The sequence below is a fragment of the Panthera pardus genome, unplaced genomic scaffold (genome assembly GCF_024362965.1).
Source record: "Panthera pardus isolate Hobbes unplaced genomic scaffold, ASM2436296v1 HiC_scaffold_24, whole genome shotgun sequence".
Taxonomy (NCBI): domain Eukaryota; kingdom Metazoa; phylum Chordata; class Mammalia; order Carnivora; family Felidae; genus Panthera; species Panthera pardus.
This window is the reverse complement of record NW_026526810.1, coordinates 116115119-116134021: the sequence shown is the minus strand read 5'-3', so window position 1 is coordinate 116134021 and position 18903 is coordinate 116115119. Positions and strand designations below refer to the sequence as shown.

The window sequence follows — 18903 nt, the reverse complement described above, 5'->3', positions numbered from 1 at the left end:
TAATCAATATTAGTTGAGCCCTAATCCTAAAAATAAACTTCCCCTGGAGGTTTTGTTGTCTAGTGGTAAAAGTGAGGGCTTGGAAACTGTGTAGACTACTGTCTCACTTCTGTCAAGCCGGTGGCAGAAAGAAAAAGGTGGAGGGGCCCTGAGGGGTAATTCCTTAGGCAAGTGCAACCATTCCTGATACCACGTGATCTACCTCCCATTATAAAGCATGATATTTAGGATGAGGTAAATAGACTTATCTTGTATCCCAATCTAAGACAGTTTGGTTACTCGAAGAACCTTGAGAAAATTTGGCGTTCTAGCCAAAATCTCAAAATGCCATTGATAACTGTATTCTGTAAATGTGTGGGTCATGTGTTTTGTTGAATCATATAAAATTCCTGATACTTGACCATTTCAATCTATAAAAATGGCAATTTCATACACTTTGCCCTAATAGAACACTTTGATGTAATAACCATTCAGCAAAGCCAATTCCTACATCAGAAAATGAAAGACTTTTCCACAGAAATCTCTTCTAATTGAGGAGTTGAGGGCTCTGGTTCAATCTGGGACATTCAAAGGAAATCCTGGGTTATTATGGGGTTGTATAGGTCTAGACAAAATTGTTCTCCTGTACTGGGGAAAATTAAAAAGGGAAACTGTTTAAAATGGAACCAGGAGGCCAAGCTCTACCACTCTTGGTCAATTTCAGGTCCAACAAGAAGAGAGGGACCTGGTAAGTTGATAATACATTAGCTACTACTGTACTCTCCCAGCAGGAGTTAAGAAAGCTTTTCTCCTCCCCTGGTAACAGCCCAGCAAATGAGAGACCTCCACAATTCAGCCAATGAACAGCCACTAAACTTTGAACTCCCAGTTCACTCCAACACACTTACTGTTTATGATACCCTTCCCAACTCCCTTCTTTTCTCTATGAGACCTGTCCTCTCCTGTGTTTCCCAGACATGCCTATGGTTTTCCTATAGCTTGCTTGTCCCAAATTGTAATTCTCTGCTATTCCCAAATTAACCCATTTTTGCTGGTAAAATAACTGAGTTTTATTTTTAAAGTTAACATGCTTATATAACCAATCATACAGGACATCTAAGCCTTATGGGGATCTGTGAGTTCTGGGAGAGCCTCTTGGTTTGAAGTGGTTTCCTTAAGTCTAGGATTTAGTGAAATCCTAGGATTTAGGATTTAGTGAAAACTTATGGGTAGGTCATGGCCTAAGTTCTTTTCATGCATAGTCATATTTATTACTCACCACAATAGGAAAAGTACTGTTATTGTTATACCCATTTTACAGATAATGAAACCAAGGCTTAAAGAGGCCAGTCAACCTGCCCAGAGATACACAGCTAAGTAACTAGAAAAACTTGGAATCCAGCTCAGAAATTCTTACTCTAGAGTACACCCACTTCCCTCACATATATTGGAACTCTACCTGAAATAGGCAGTATGAAGGATCAAGTTTTTAAACACTTTATTTATTTTTGAGAGACAAAGAAGACAAAGCATGAGCAGGGGAGGGGCAGAGAGAAGGAGACACAGAATCTGAAGCAGGCTCCAGGCTTCAAGCCGTAATCACAGAGCCCAATGCAGGGCTTGAACCCACAAACCATGAGATCATGACCTGAAGTCAGACGCTTAACCAGTTAAGCCACCCAGTCACCCCTGAAGGAGCAAGTTTTTAATCCTAAGTTTTTTCTTTGTTTTGTTTTGTAATAGTCAATATCAAAGCTGAAGTGTGTTTTTTACTAGTCCCAGCCTAAAACTGAAAGCAGACCACAAGGAGGAATTTCCGTATAGGTGCTGTTACAAAACCTAAAAAAACTGGCTTCCTTCTGGAATTTTTGAAAGTGGTTCATCTTCAACTGCCAAATTTATGAGTTCGAGGTAAGAATGAAGTCTCACAAAACTCTCAAGTCTTTCATTTCTACTGTTTATCAGGATAGCTCCAATCTGGCTGAACATTGTGATTTTCTGGTAATTTTCTGGTGCCAGGCAGCACTGGCCAATGTCAAGGTGACTTTACCAATGCCCAGCACAGAAAAAGTGGGTCACAATCAGTATCCTGCTAATAGCATATAAAGGATTCCAAATGGTGATTTGCACAGAACACACTGAATTCTTTCTCTACTGATAACAACTCGGTCTGTAGGCTTAAGGTAAGAGAATACACATTATTTTTGGAACTTCTTTCCTCTTAGCCGTTTCCTGCCTCATAGGAACAATTTGGTTCTGGTGACCACAAATTACCAAAGACTTTTATTTCTCACTTTTGCCTTCTTTCCTGAATGGGTATCAAGAAATTTGAACACAGACTGAGTTAAACTTTTCCATTTAAGAAGCTGACCTATCGGTGTCATGATAGTAACCCTGACACAGAGGTCAGTTGTAATACAAATGCCTGCATAATTGCTTGGGCACCCCTGGTAGTAAAACCAACAGGAAACCCAGTGCAGTTCTCTCCTCTTGGTCCTCTCTCATTTAGGTGAGTGTGGGGCCACGAATCTCAGAATCTGGATCTCTCGCCTCTCACAAACCTCCTCTATCCATTCTTTGTTCCAGTTGGACTTGGTTCTCTCTCTCAGGAATTACCATCCCTGATTTTGACAACTTAGCTTCTGATATGTAGCCAACTGAGATTTGTTTCTCATCACCATGTACCCAATTATACTCATCCTACAAGGTCCAGTTCCATTCCCACCTAATTTGTGGGATCCAGTCAAGCCATCCCATACTAACCCCTTCCTCTCCCCATACCACTACCATTTGTGGGTCACTACCTCATATTGATTGCTCATGTCAAACTCCATGATGGCAATGTTTCTGGTTCTTCTTTGTAACCTTAAAAATATGTGTGGATACATTTCATAACAAAACATATTCTTTGAGGCCCATAGAACCCCATGGTGGTTTAAAATGGAAGAGAAAAGGGGCGCCTGGGTAGCTCAGTCGGTTGAGTGTCCGACTTCGGCTCAGCTCATGATCTCATGGTTCGTGAGTTTGAGACCCAAGTCGGGCTCTGCGCTGACAGCTCAGAGCCTGAAGCCTGCTTCGGATTCTGTGTCTCCCTCTCTCTCTGCCCCTCCCCCTGCTTGTGCTCTATCTCTCTCTGTCTCTCAAAAATAAATAAATGTAAAAAAAAAATTTTAATGGAAGAGAAAATTAAAGATGAGGAGTGAGCTATCAGAGAAGTCCATTCCTGAGATCTTAAAAACTTTTCATTTGCCAGGACACATTCCAGCCTTCAAATTCTACCTTGACCCTCCTTCAAATCCCTAGCCCCCCAAAACTGCCTAGCCCCCACTGTGAACTACAGATGCTACTGACAGTGGAAGCAGACCCATTTCCTGAGGTAGATCCTTGCCTGAGAGGGTATTGACTTCCATACCAAATGTTGAGGACAGAGTATAATAATGTTAAAACATATTTAATCTTATTCTTTAAGACGTACCTGTTTTAAGAATTTTACTTATATTAACTCAGCTAACCTTCACAACAATCCCATGGTGTCAGCAGTACCTTGGAATACCCTTCCCTCCCTCTAATTTTACAACTTGGTAGGCTTATATTAGTTACTAATTCTTGCTCTCCTCCCATCGATAAGTGAGGTTAATGTCTCCCTTCCCTGAAACTTGGAACAACTTTCTCTAGGAGCCCTAAACCGCTATGAAAGAAAGCCTAGAAACTACATATAGGGGGTCATGGATCCAGCTGAGTCCAGTGTTTCTAGTTAACCCACCAAGTCACAAGGTGTGTGAGTGGAGCCAGACTCTCCAGACCAGTCACTGAGTAAACTCAGTCAGTTCCACGTAGAGCAGAAAAATTGCCTTGCTGAGCCCTGCCCAAACACTAAGTTATGGGAAAATTTGTTTCATAACAATTGCTAACTAGAACATATGTTGTGTTAGGGTCCCCTCCCTAAGGAAAGAAAACACAAAAAGACAAAAAACTCAAGGTAACAAGATACGTGACAACATCCCTCATGACCTTGTAACATGAGACCACTTAATCAGACTGCATGTTTGTGTGTGTTACCATATATGGGAGACAAACAAGTAGAAAATATATAAAAAAAAACTATGCTAGGTGGTGTTCAGGGCTCAGTTCTTTGGGTATGAACCCAACCGAGCAGTGCCAGCATGAATAAAGCTGCTGCTTGGAAAGAAAAGCCTTGGGGTGTCATGACTCTCTGTGCTAGAATCCTGCTACAATGTGACTTGCTCAGAGTCACTTAACTCATATGAAGATCTAGGTTTTAAACCCAGGCAGCCTGACTCCAAGTACATGCATTTAACCACTGCTATAGCCTTACCACTGAAGAAAAAAAATAAAACTACCCAAAGCACATTGATCATCCTGAAGGGAAAACTGTCTGTAAGCCATGCCTCAGTCGCTAAGTGACAGGTATGTAATAAAGCCTTTTTTGTTTTCCAATTTATTCAATAAATATTTATTGAGCACCTACCTCTATTTAAGTACTATTACCCACGCATTCACTTTCTCAATGTACTCATCTGCTTCTCAATGCACCCACCTGCTTTCTCAGTGTTAATTTTTTTTTTTTTTTTTTTTTTTAATGTTCAGGAGAGGACCTGGAGATACTCTCCTTAATATAGGGTGAAGACCTGATGTTCAAGCACCATAGCTGTGAGTAATTTACACAGTGCATATGATCCACAAGCAGTTCTCTAACAAAGAAGAGCATCAGAAATATCAAAGTAGTGATTACTTCCAGGAGGCTGGGGCATTGAAGGGCCATGTCAACTCAAAAGCTATTTGTTTATGTTCACACACAGGTAAGAATAGCACTGAAGGCACTTTGCAGGTTTCCTTTGATCTGAAATCAACACAAATCAAAGCCAATCGGAAACAAACTGCCAAATGATATTTTCTTAGCTTATGTTTAAAGAAAGAACCACTGGAGGGGCATCTGGGTGGCTCTGTCGGTTGAGTGTCTGACTCTTGATTTCAGCTCAAGTCACGATTTTACGGTTCATGGGATTGAGCCCTGTGTCTGACACTGTGCTGACAACATGAAGCCTCCTTGGGAGTCTCTCTCTCTCTCTCTCTCTCTGCCCCTCTACCACTTGTGCATGCACACGTGTATGCTCTCTTTCTATCTCAAAATAAACTCAAAAAAAAAAAAAAAAAGGAACCAATGGATTTTTGTATAACCATATGGTTTTACACCAGGTTTTGATGCTTATTTTGTTTTTCCTGGATGAGTCTAATTTTAGGACAACCCTGGTCCAGCAAGGCTATCAAAGCAAAGGAAGCCAGAATAGAGTATCATCTAGAAAAGGCTATAAGATTTCATACATGATCGTTCTGGTAAACGTGAAATCCAGTCTTTCCCACTTTTTGTTTTCTCCCAGAGGTCAAAATTTTATGAGTGTATTTCACCCAAGAAAATTAGCTAGATCACATAGGGCATATTAGAGCTTCTGAGACTGACCTTCCTCACCCAAAATCGTCAGAGTCTGGGAATTGTCCTAAATCTTGGGTCCCCAGTCCAAACACAGGCTTGATGTAATCTGTACTTGAGATCAGAAAAGGGTTGGAGACAAGGCAGGCTATTGCATTTTTATGTAACCTAGGGCAAAGTTCTTATTTGTTTTAATTTTTTGTAGTTTCCAGTTTTTATTTAAATTCAAGTTAACTAATATACAGTATAATAATAATAATACAGTGTAATTTAATGATTCATCACTTACACGTAACACCCAGTGCTCATTACAACAAGCGTCAGGGCAAAGTTCTTCTGGCTAGTTGGCAAGAACAAAAAAGTCCGCAATCCTTGGCATGATATTATTTCCTCTAGCTAATCTTTACAAAGAATATGGAGCTTTTTAATCCCTCATTCCAGTTTCATCCAATTCTGCTAGTCCACTGTCTTTCCTCTAAGAGTTTGTATTTACAAACCCTTAAAAGCAAAGAATGTCAACATATTTATAAGTCATTTTTATAGCCATTGCAGAAGCAAAAGGAAAGTCATGTAGATGAAATCCAATTATCACTGGACTCAAAGGGAAAGAAACACACCAGACAGGAGGCTATTAGAGAGAGCATGCTCCAGCTGTCCACATCCTTCACAATGACAACAGGTTCTATGATGTTCAGAGTCATAATCACTTGCAAGACTTCTGTACTTTGTACCCTACTCTTCTCTGGAAGCTCTGGCTTCCTTAGTTTTTGGAAAGACTCACTCAGTCTGCTCCTATGTGAATATCTGCTGTAAGAGGGAAAGCCAAAAACTGATAATTACCATAGCTTAGTCCCTATATCCCTATGTATCATTAAATCGTCCTGAGGTCAGTAAAAATTTGGTCTTGAAAAAGACTGTAGGACCAGCCATTCCTATGAAGAAAAAGCCATTTGTTCCTCTGCTTCCCACAGAGTTAGCAGAATGTATTATGACAGAAACAGAACAAGTCTGCCAGGACCTGTGCAGACAGAACTATCCTTTCACCAACCATAAACAGATCTGCTCTTGAGCTATAGAGAGTCATAATAGAAATATATATTGCCTTTTATCTTCTTTTCAGTGAGTAGAGTGAAGTGTCAGGAGTTATTGCTTTAATATCAGTAGGGAAGAAGCTATTTCTTTTTCCACCATGTATGTAGGTATACATGCAAGGGCACACACAACTATACGACTGCTATGTTAACCAGCTTCTTAGCCTTTCTAAAACACATAAAATTGGCCTGGTAACATCATCAGTGCATACAGCTTCAAATTGTTACTGTGGGATCCTGTAAGGAGCTGTCTGGATATTTCTGCTTAAAGAAAAGGGAAAAGGAAGACAACAGTTTTACCTCTACTTAACTCACATAAACTTAATTCAGAAGAATGAGAACACATAGGGGGCTTAATTGATTATTGACTTTATGTTTACAATGCCCACTGAAGCCAATGGAAGGGTGATGTCAAAGACTCAATTGAGCCCCTGGATAATGTCTTAAAACTAAGAAACAGAAAGGACAAGTACTGATCTACTGAATCATCTATAAACACTAACTAGGCTAGGGGTAATTTCCCCACAAGCAATTGGAATGTCTTATTTTATGCCACAGCATTTAAGGCTAATAACTCGATTAACCTCCTATTCCCTACTAACTAGATTTATGAAATGCCAAGGGAGTCAGCAAAGCATTAAGCTTTAGCGTGGGTATAATTACTTTTAAGTGAAAAAACAAAAAGTGTTTCCACAAAACTAAGGACTTCCTACGTAGCTAAACTCAGACCTTCACAATTTCTAATGTAATCAGGATCTTGGTCAAATACAAAGGAAACAAAATGGATAAAAAATAAGTGATTGATCAACACTTAAAAATTTAAACAAAGACTGCATTTTGTAAGGATTAGTTAAACTTCTAGCTTCAATTGTCCTTGATTTAATGCTACTCATTGGTCTCAAGTGAATGGTTCATGTTTCAGCAAAGCCACGAAGAGGATGTGAATAGAACTGAAGTAGGATATAGCCTTTCCTAGGATAACAAATTTTCCTTCCCCCTTTTCCTTTTTTGCTATTGAAAAGAAAAGAAATGAAATGAAAGGAGGGAGTATTTCATACTGAAAGTGTTAGCCATTCCTCATTTTGAATAACAGCCTTACCATTTCAGCGATAAATATGATAGGGATAATAACCCATGAGTGCACATAAAACTTTTATAACTTCTTTAGCAATGACTTTGTCTTTCTCTACTCCTAGGTCTTACTACTATAAGTGTCTATAGGCATCCTTCTTACAAACATGGTAAGTCAGATACTTTAGCAATATAGCAACACTGACATTATAGTAATGTCTCAAAGACAATCAAGAAGACTCAATTAATAGTTGTAGAAAGGCTTACCTGAATGCTTGCTGTAGAACGATTTTTGCGGGTTGTAGTAGTAGCCATTGTAGTGGTGGTTTCCATGACAGTGGTAGACATTTCTGGTGGCATGGAGGTCGTCTGTGTTGTTCCCAAGATTGACGGGACTTCTCCCACCAGCCGGACACTTCCATTGATTTTAATATTGGGGTTGTTCTCAGCCGCCATGTTCAGTACTTTCAAACCATCATAATAGAGCCCAGAGAGCTGCCCTTGGAAGAGACGTCCTTTGTCTTTTCCGCCAATGGCTATTTGCGCCTGGGTGTTGAAGATGGTTAACTGCCGTCCTAGTGGGTTGGGTGGAGGAAACATTATTATTCCCATATGTTATCTTCTTTGTCTTACCTGGTCTGAATGGACCAGGTATCAAAACAGCCTTCCTTGAGCAATTGAAGGGGAGAAAATTGGATAACAAAAACTCAATAGATAGTAGCAAGTAACATTTCACTATGTTTATCTCTTCCACTGTCTAGCTGAATATCCTAGATAAACTGAATAATTGAGTCTCTATTTCATTATTGTGAGGAATGAGAAATATTGGTTCAATGATACAAAGCACTGAAGTATTCTTGGTGGGTATGTAGTTGTGGATGACAGAAAGTAACCCCCAAATCAGGTGATAATAGTAATAAATACCTATTGTATTCATTTTTACAGTGTCACAGAATAACAACTAAAAAGAATTATATATGGCAAACAAAAACTCTGTGAGGTAACTTATGACACTGAATTAAAAAAAATAGGTCTGATAACTAAATTAACTGAAATTAAATTTCAATTAAAGACTTGGATTCATTATAGATATGAACAGTTTACTCGCCAAATACCTCATTTGCTACATAATACATAATATTCTATCTATACTTGACGTTTATTAAACAATAAACATCATGACAGATAATTTCCTATCTCTTTTATCTTTGGAGAGGGCGGATTATGGTCACACAACTATATCTCTCCCTAAAATATGGGAAATAAACAGGCATTGATAATGTTTCTGGGGCAGGGGAAAATGTCATTCCAAATCAATGCATTATAAAAGAAAGGATGGGTATTAACGAAAAAAAGAGACACAAAAAACTCCTTAAAATGATATAAAGGTATATTAATGTGTTGAAGACTATCAGTAGCTCAACTTATTTGGAGTTCCCATTTGGAGAACCATTTGTGCTTCTCTGAATAGAAAATTATCAGAATGAAATCATGACAGAACAGAGTCTAGAATAGTGCAACTCAATTTATCTTCCTCCCAACTACCTCCACTTAAAAAAGCCTCTCTAGTGCCAGGTCTTTCCCAGAAAAACCTAAACAGCTTTTTAAGGCCAAGGCATTCTATGCTATTATTTCTCCAGATAATTCCTCCTGCTTTTGCATATGGATAAGTGGGGGAAACTTATTAATGGAATTAAATATATCCTTTTTGAATTTTTCTCCACTTAAGTCAGTAATAAAACAATGCTCCACAAATTCTCAATCTAATCACTTGGATTATTTTTAGCTATAAATGACTGGAATGTTCTGTTATTATTGCCTGATTATTAAAAGGGAGTTTATTTTTAAAAGACTAGGGTTTCTGCTCCACAATCTCTAATTTGAATAGAGGCATACTCTGATGTTTGGGCTCTTATCCTCTACCACTATTACATGTTCTTTAACTCTATACAATAATTACCTATCCTTGAATTTCTGGTATATAATGTGGAATGCCTTCTGAATGCATAATAATGGATGAAACAAAAGAGGCAAAGAAGGGAAAATGCATCTGCTCTTTATACAAGAGTCAATTCTGCTCATGGGGAAACTCTTAACAGCATAGTCAAGAATAATTTATAAATAATACCTTTTTGGAAGCTTCAAACACTGCAGTATGGAGAACTGACCAAAGAATTTTGTTATAGTGAAAATGATCTACACTCTATAAAAATATTTGGAGCATGGAAACGGAATCTGTTGGACTTGATAACAGAATTGTCCAGATGCTAAGGGAACAATCAAAATAGATCTAATAGATTTCCATTATTTTCCCACCAATTTCTTCAGTGCTCTGTGCACATACATCATCACCTGCCCTTTGGTCTCTCATTTCTCACACAAGATGCAGCAAAATCTTCAATGAACAATAACACTGGATAATGACCTGCAGCTCAAATCTCTTTACTGTTATTTTTTGACTACAGCTTTATCTAGGAGCCCTAAGCTTACTGCATAAGAAATGTTATGATGGAAAGGGAGAATAAATACACCCATATAGGCATAGGCATAGGCATTGGGGGCAGCTTAACATAATAAAGAAGAAGCTGCCTAAAAGGAGATCTCTAGGCCTCAATTCAGTAGCTTACACCAGATAGCCCAACGTCAAGCTATCCCTTCCATTCACACAACTGTTGGCCAACAATAATATTTACTCATCTCCTTTTTCGTATATGCTTTAGCATTGATGATCAGTTAATAGATATAGCTAGTTATAGGTAAGAGATTTCATATTTCTAGTATTTCTTAAAGCACTTCACATCAATAACAGTCCTCACCTTATTTTCCTGGTGATATCATTCTGACAATTATTACAAATAAAAAGAGAGAGAAAATTGAAATGCAAAGTTGAATTACACTAGCTAGAAATGATGGATCTCTTTCATTCCAGTTGCCACATTACACTCCATAAAGTGGTCTTTGCTTGTTCAAGACTAACCCAAGCATGGAGAAGGGCAAGGCATGTTTTCTGGGCTACAAGATTAAGCCACTGCTCCATTTCTGGCTATGGTTGTGATCTCAGAGAGATCTGAGTAATTATTTCTTGAGAAGAAGACACTAGTTGGGTGAAATAGGGAAGGAGGTTGTCTATGCTTCAATTTTCCATCATGCTATGGGAAGTGTATGGATTTCTGTTTGCTTATTTCATGGTCTGTTTCTGGCTATATCTGTTTTTCTTTTGGTTATAGACCCTTTCCTAGCCTTCTGTACCTTGGATTAGGAAGTTAAGAGTAAAGTTGGCAATCACTAAAGTAATAGTGGGAAACTCTCAGTTTCCCACCATCTCTTCCTCTCGTCATTTTACCTCTCCAACCTAAGCAGGAGTAAGGGAATAAACTGGGAATCAGTCATCACTACCCTCTCCCTAAAAAGCGATATTATAAGGGACTGACTGGAGAAAGTTTTATCATTTGCCCCAGATTTCTCAAAATCAATGCCAGATTTCATTATTGTTATTCATTATGATCAATTGTGTTTTTTTTATAATGAGCAGCCATTATATCTATATCTATAACCCAAACTAAGAATTGTTCTATTATCCATAATACTCAATTTGGTTATACTAGTACTGGGTTTGTAGCAGGTTACTTTCTGTTTTGTTTTAGGTGCCCATGTTCTTGGAAGTCATTATTGCTACCTCATTTGGATATCAAGTTCACATACTGCTTAAATTAAATCTTTGCACGTCTGCAGACAGTGTCACACAAAGACTAATTAATTAAACCTCAGAATACCCTTGGGGAATAGGCAGTATTATTTCTCCTCTCCTCAGATGGGAAATCTGAGATATAAAGAGGTTAAGTGGATTGTCTAAGGTCAGAAAGTATCAGTCAATAGTAGACAGAGCCAGAAAACAGACTCAGGGATGTTGTGACCCACATCTCTTCTCCAATGACAGAAATAACTTCAAAGAGGCATTCCAAGTACTTTCCTGATACGTCTGCCTATTCATCCTTCCATCTTTACCCTTTTTCACTCATTGTCTTTACAAGGTCTTTTGGTATATATTTTCTACTCCTTTTGAAGGGAAGGTTAGCTAGACAGAGGAAGGGGTAAAGCAATAGAATGAATAGATGTTACTCACCCAAAGTGTAAAAAAAAGTAATTTCCGTTAAAATAATGCAGAAGAGAGAAACTCCAAGATTGCAAATACCATTTTCAATATTATATGCATATATGAACATATACATACTTGGTTAAGAAACTAGAAAGCCGCCCTCCATCCCACCTGAACCACCCTTCCCCCTCGATTTGTTGTATATTTCAAAGTGTCTTTCTATATGAAAGCCAACTGATAACAATGCTATCAGCAGGAAAACTAAAAGCCTACTCATAACTTTATAATGGTTTATACAAATGAAAATGCCTGGCATGCTCTTCAACTTAGACTTCAAAAGGCAATGGAGTAAAAGAAAATATTATTAACATAAAATTGAAAGAAAAAAAAGTTCTCTCAGGCACATGAGACTCAGACATGCATCTAGTTTTCTTCTCCTTTTTTAAAAAGTGAGGCAATCGTAGTCTTTAATGTTAAAGGGACTTTATGAGCTGGTGATTACTAAACGAATTATTTGCTTTTTAGAGTTATTCTTAATTTATTTTTAATTAGACCACATACGTTAAAAACAGGGCAAACAGTTAAGTCTCAGTGAGGATTTTCCGTGTTTAAGGGTCTGAATGTTGTCACCCAACTTAAGACTGTAATTAAGCTTGCTTAGGTTGCATATTAATATATTCAATTACTTTTTGTGTGTAACTACATCAAATCTCTACGAATTTTAAGAACCCACTGAAGGTCTTGAGACAAGAGTAGCTTGCACTGGCTCAGGAAAGAAGGGAATAAATAGCTTCTGAAAATAGAGAATTTTCTTCATTGGAAGATAATAGTTTACGTCGTAACAAATAGAAGCCACACAGAAAATTCTAACATCAGGTATAACCGCTGCCCTCTTTTATTAACAAAGTGGTTGTTTTCTTCAGTAAATCAGAACTGCTGTTTTGCCTTTCATGAGCCTTTCTTTTCCAACGCATTGTCTTAACCACTTCCACTTTTGTTGCATAAATATTAAACACATAAGGGTATTATACAACCAAAGTGTAAAATAAGCTTTTTTTTTTTTTTAGTTTCAGCCAGCAACTAGGACACAATTAACCTCTTATGAAATACTTTTGCCTCTGTAAGTTTGAATCTAAAGGCAAAATTCATCTTTCTCGTTCTTTCTTTGTTTAAAAACAAATTGTTAAAAAAACACTGCTCCCCTTAATAACATTTGTCTTAGGCAGTTTATGTTATAAGAGTCGATCTGATGATTGTTTTGTTATCCATGCTAGAGAGTAAAGCCAAAACAGCCTCAAGATGTAAGTTTAAAGAGTACTTTTGAAATTTCTTTAGAAAGCTTTGGTATAAGAGGTAATTTAAAACAAATTAACAAATAATGTCATGCAGTGGTTAAATTGCCATAATACATTTCTTTTTTAGAGGATCCTGAAATTTCTTGTTTGTGGTTATCACGCTGATAGCAAGCTAGATGTTAGTCCCTTTAACTGTATTTTAATGGCAATGTATTATAGCATGATTTATCAACATATGGCAGGTGGAAGCTGACACAAATTATAATGAAAATTAAAACAGTCATTTATGCAGCAGGCGATTATCATTTAAGGAACATTTATTTGCAGGCTTTAAAAATGAGGGTTTAGAATCAAATGATTTTAAAATGAAAGTTTTAACGACGGTTACCTTTTTCCTGCAGCCACTCCTCTACGGGCCGGTTATATTTGAAGGGGATTTTCTGTTTTACCATTTGGAAGCGTTCATTATCAGTGTTGCCTTTAAAGTTTAAAAAACAGCTTAAAAAACAATCTGAAAAGTCAATACGTCATTAAAAACATCCTAGGTTGTTGGTTTGTTTATGAAGTTTTTAGAGATAGATATCAATTTATCTTTAGTAGAGGTGGAGTTGAAGTCACTCTGCCCATGGTTGACAGGTTTGAGGTCAGGCTAGTCTTAGCTATGCAGTGCTCCATCATCATATTTTGGAAATGGAGCATGAGATGGGAATCCATCTCACCCCAACCACACCTCAATTGGGCCAATGGAGGCACAGGATTTTCCTGGTTTGTGAATAATTTGCCTACCAGATCAGCTTTATCTATGGTAGGAAACTTGCATTGTCTCAGTCATGCATGATCTACTCTCACAGTACTGAACCCTATCAGAAGCATGGGGTCATGTACTTCCTTATTCTCAAGTGTTTGTAACTGCTCTAACTTCTGGTGGAGGGAAGAAGACAATTTAAGTCTTGATGGCCAAGGGTGACTTCTTACTCTGAGGCCTTGGTATCTCATCAACTATGTTAAATAGAGTATCACAGATGATTCTTTACATCTCTATTCGTCTGTCCGACTTGTTCTACATTTTAAAAAAGAAGAAAACCCAAAGTAAATATTTGTAAATCAAAGCAGCTATAAATATAGTGATAGAGTATTAGCAGACTTTTAAGTACCTAAATTTTATTACTACTAATAGATGCAAGCTTTATATGTTTATCTAGTTTCTCTCTCTCTTACCTTTCTATGAGAGGTCCTTTCTGAACAAGTATCTATTCATAAAGCCTGTTCAGGATACCTCCTTCAGGCATGAAATATCTAATTAATTTCAAGCCTCAAACATAATGCTTTTAACTGCTACGATGCCCCCTTATTCTTTTTGCAACTGTTGTTACCACCCTGGATGATTTGTCTAATTAGGACAGACTTGGAGAGTAGTATTGTAGAGATATACCCCTAATGAATATGCTTCAAATCACAAAATAATGAAGCCATGTTTGGGGAACTGTTCTGTCTCATCAACCAACCTCACAGTGATCAAGCAGAAACTAGTGAATTTTAATTCATGAATTTTCACTCACAGCCCTTTACTGGAACTTAGGGAATCCCATTCCAAATTACCAACATTAAAAATGAAATAAAAATTTCAAAACAGGTGCTCTTGGAAACGATTTACAAAAAAGTCTAAAAGCCAGAAAGAATGTTAGGATTAAATATAGCAACAGGCCAAGTTAAAAGAAGGTCACCATGGCATTTCAATCTCAGAGCCACCTTCTTATAGGAATTATTGACAGAGAAGATTCCACATGTGACTAAACTAGTACCTGCCTTCCATGAGGTATAAGATGGGAAAGGGGTGGCTATGTTGGGAGATGTTTCCAAGATTTCCCATTCATTTCTGCTATGAACAAATGATTTAAGAAGGTGACTCATTCTCCTTCCCAAGGAATAAAAACTAATAACAAAAACAACAACAAACACAAAGCTCATGAAAGAGACAACTATGGATCTGTATCCAGCCTCCATCATGGCATCTTCTCTGGTTGGGATAAAACATAATATTAACATATCAAAGGATAAACTACAATGAATGGAGTATTATTTTTTACACAAATAAAAAGGAAAGGGAGAGGCTGCAGGCAAGGAGAAAAAACAGAAAGGCAACTTCTTGGGGCGCCTGGATGGCAAAGTCGGTTAAGCGTCAAACTTGGACTCAGGTCATGATCTCCCAGTTTGTGGGTTTGAGCCCCACGTTGGGCTCTGTGCTGACAGCTCAGAGCCTGGAGCCTGCTTCGGATTCTGTGTTTCCTGCTCTCTCTCTGCCCCTCCCATGCTCATGCTCTCTCTCTCTCTCAATAATAAATAAATGTTAAAAAAAAAAATTAAAAAAGAAAAAAAAAGGCAACTTGGTGTTTCAAACTTCAGGGCAAAAGAAGTTAGTTTTATCTGCTAATGTAGTTACCAATTAGAGATTATCATAATGTTCCTCCTTGTTAGATTTGGGTATTCAGAATTCTATTAATCCAAAATGAAGTTGGGTAAATTCTTACATGTCTTCACAGAAAAGGAGCATGCACTTTTCTGAAAAGAACCTATGTCTCTAACTGTTAATCTTACCCCTAAAGACGACAGACAACATGAGGGATACCATCCATCTTCATAAGCTTTGACCCCTCTCAAGTTTTAGTTACAACAAAGCATTATACTGAAAGATGGCAAATGGGTTGTGCCAGATTCACCTTAAATATATTCTATTACTTTGGGTTTTCTGTAACTTGTTGTTGGCTGCAACATTAATATAGTGATAACCGTCTCTCCACTCACTGTGGAATGGATTAGTGAAGTCGATAGCAAATATAAAGCTAAATATTCGTAGAAACATGCAGGGTAAAATCAGTAGTATCCAAAATTCCAAACTGCCAGAGTTGTATATGCACTAAATTAAGTAAATTAGAAAGCACAATGATTTACTTTCTCTAAATACATAGGGGCTCTTGGTCCTCCTAAGCATGCCCTCCCCATACACTCTGTCTCAAACCTAAAGCTCTACAGAAGATAATTTTGAGGCATGGTACACGCTAGTAAAAGAGAAAACTATGTTGGGTAATCAATAAGCGATATGTTGGGAGGACAGCATAGCCATGATTCGACCTTAGACCCATGGGGAAGTGAAAGAGAGAGAGTCATTCTTCTCCATCTCAGCTTTAAAGACATTTAGAAAAAAGTTTTAAGTTTTCCACACCAGACTGATAGTGTCTGGCACTAATGATAGTGATCTTGCATACTGTTAAAAGTTGTGAAAGATGGAAGGTCATTTGGAAAACCAAACCGGTTTAAATTGCCACATTAACATTGTTCTTAGTCTCTTTTCATGTTCTTGTTGGTTTTTATTTTAATTTATCTTAAACATTAGTAAGAACTGTTTTAGAAACATGTGCATGAGAATGAGTTCATTTACCCCAAGCCCCATTTGCTAGACTGACTAAAGAGTAAACAACCTTCTAAACATAAGAATTCATAGAGAGCGAGTACCCTGAAAGCTGAGCAAACCTTGTAAAAATTAATGTACATTCGTATTAAATCCTTAATGACATTCAGTTGTACATTTCATATAGCAACCAGTATGAAAATTTAAACAGAGTGAAATCAATTCTTCAATAGAAAGTAATGATATCCTCAAGAAAGAATGGCCTTATGAACAGTAATGTCATGATGTCACTAAAACGAGACATATGTGCATTACTAATTAGACCAACAAAATGTAATGACCATACTTCTCAAACACACTGAGAAATCTATAAATTATACCATGAGATCTTTAAATAGACAGTTCTTAAATTACTATATAGATGTGACACTCACCTACAAAGAACTGAGCTTTAGAAAAGAAATTAGTCACATTTTATTCTACTTAAAATAAAGGTGTGTAGGTGAGTGTATTTGTGTGTGCGTCCATGCATTTTTTATCAGAAATTGATATTTTTATGCCACTGGCCTCCTAAATTCACTTGCATTTGTATCATTGCTTCTAATTATTAAGTGTTTCAACTCCTGGAGACGCATACAACAGGCACTGTTGAATTATAATATTGTGAAGAACAGAATACTCTGAGGTGAGATTATTGAGGCCCAACTGGTTCATACATAGCTTCAAACTTTATTCAGAAATACCTCGTTTCTTACATTTGAGTGAATCTATTTAGGATAAAAAAAAGAGAACAGAGTAAGTAAGACAAAGAAGGCAAGTTGACCCTTCAACAGTTCCCCAATACATCAGACCCTCTTTGTTGTCAAGCACTCCCAGAGGAGTAAATTTGAAATTTGTTGTCAGTCCCAAAGGAATAAGTATTCTTTAAATAGAAGAATGAAATGATACAGAGAACTTTTGTATAGCAAGGAAAATAAATTTTACAACACCTTTATATACTCTCTTGGTCCAAATGCAGATCCTATTCATTAGCTATTATACTTAGTTTCTTTAAGCCATAATTAATACAGCACAGGAGTTAAAAGCATGGGCTTTGGAGACCAATTTAGCTTTGGATTCTAACTTTAGCATTTAATAGCTGTGTGACCTCATGCAAGTGACTTGGCCTCAGTTTCCCCATTTCCCAATTCACCATTGGACCTAGTATAAGATAATAAGAGGTACAGCATATTCAGAACACGAGTATGAAAAACATTCAAGTTTTAAAAACCATTATTAATACAACTCAGTTGTTCCCTAATGATCTAAAGGGTGTACTTCCATGGCCTCAGGACTTTACCAGGCCTCCATTCAAAACATGGGCATATTCCATTTGGTCTGACAAAGGTTATCTTTCAAACATCAATGAAACATAGAAAAATAAAACATCCTAAATATCCCCTAAATCTCCTAGCTGTTGCTCTTTTTAGATTTCTGAGTCTTTTAAAATATACTCAGCTAACCCCATTTCCAAAACAAAGTGGGTTTCTTAAACCACTGAAAATAAAGGAACAATTCAGGCATTGACTAATGTGATTTCTTGGTCCAGCCACAGGTAATGAGGATATACTGCTTCTGTGTTGAGGAAGAGTGTCCTAAAGGTTCTGGCAATTTGCACCAGGCTGGCAGAAAATTCCTATAAATACCATCCGAAATGTTGTCAAGCACATGGACATGCTAATAGGAATACTGTAACAGCATTCATCTGTGCAAAATTAATGCCAGAGGTATTTTTTTTGCATTTTGTTTTGAGTCCTAGAATAAAAGGGAAAAAAAAACGTTTTGTTTATTGTTTTCTTGACACTAAAAAATGAGACCATGGGTCTAACGAACAGTCAAAGAATGAATACTATGTATTAGAGCCAGAGGCAAAAGAAAATCGATGTGAGTAGGCTCAAGTAGTAGGGCTTTCAGAGGTTCTTACAAAGTCTCTCTCCCTAAAGAACACTTCGTGAGTTTCAAAGCAAATATAAGACACTAAAGAAAAGGAACTGGGGAAATTCTCTAAGCTTGGCTCTGGTCTCCTTCCTGATGTTGACTCAGATGAACTCCCCTCGGAGTCAAAAAGTGGGCTACTGTGCTACCCAGAGGGCACCCTGAATGTTTGGCCACTTGTAAGTGATGGATTAGACCTCAACAAAAACCAAATAACTAGTATTTATAAAGCGCCTTTCAACCAAAAAGTTCAAAATGCAATTATAAGCATCATCTCATTAATCCTCAAAACCACCTTTGGGGCTAAAGAAAAAAGAACTATTTATATACTATGGGCTTGATCCTACCATGTGCCAAGGAAAGAAATTAATCTCTTGGAGGAGAAAACTGATCAACTGGGGGAAGTGAATTAACAGACTAAGAGCACAAGGGCATTATTAAGTAAGCAAGATTCTCCAGACTTAGTTGGGTGGTTCTGTGAGCCAAGGGATCCACCTTTCCCAAGTGATGAGATGCTTGCTTCTGGAAAGCAGTATGGGTCA

The 18903-nt window shown here is 37.5% G+C and overlaps 1 protein-coding gene across 37 annotated transcripts in view; it reads right to left on the bottom strand.

Annotated features, from left to right (window-relative positions):
* The window catches only part of NRXN3 (neurexin 3), a 1570655-nt gene that overhangs the window by 145970 nt on the left and 1405782 nt on the right, over window positions 1-18903 (bottom strand). For 23 of the 37 annotated variants that reach the window (XR_008417276.1, XR_008417277.1, XM_053889672.1 and 20 more), the window contains 2 exons: window positions 13370-13459; window positions 7858-8165 (listed from right to left, as the gene is read on the bottom strand). Coding sequence is in view for 35 of the 37 variants with exons in the window: in XM_053889672.1 (XP_053745647.1) it covers window positions 7858-8165; window positions 13370-13459 (398 nt within the window). In the remaining 2 variants the exon portion in view is untranslated. The remainder of the gene's footprint in view (window positions 1-7857; window positions 8166-13369; window positions 13460-18903) is intronic. The other 14 variants (XM_053889666.1, XM_053889676.1, XM_053889667.1 and 11 more) reach the window with 1 other exon arrangement.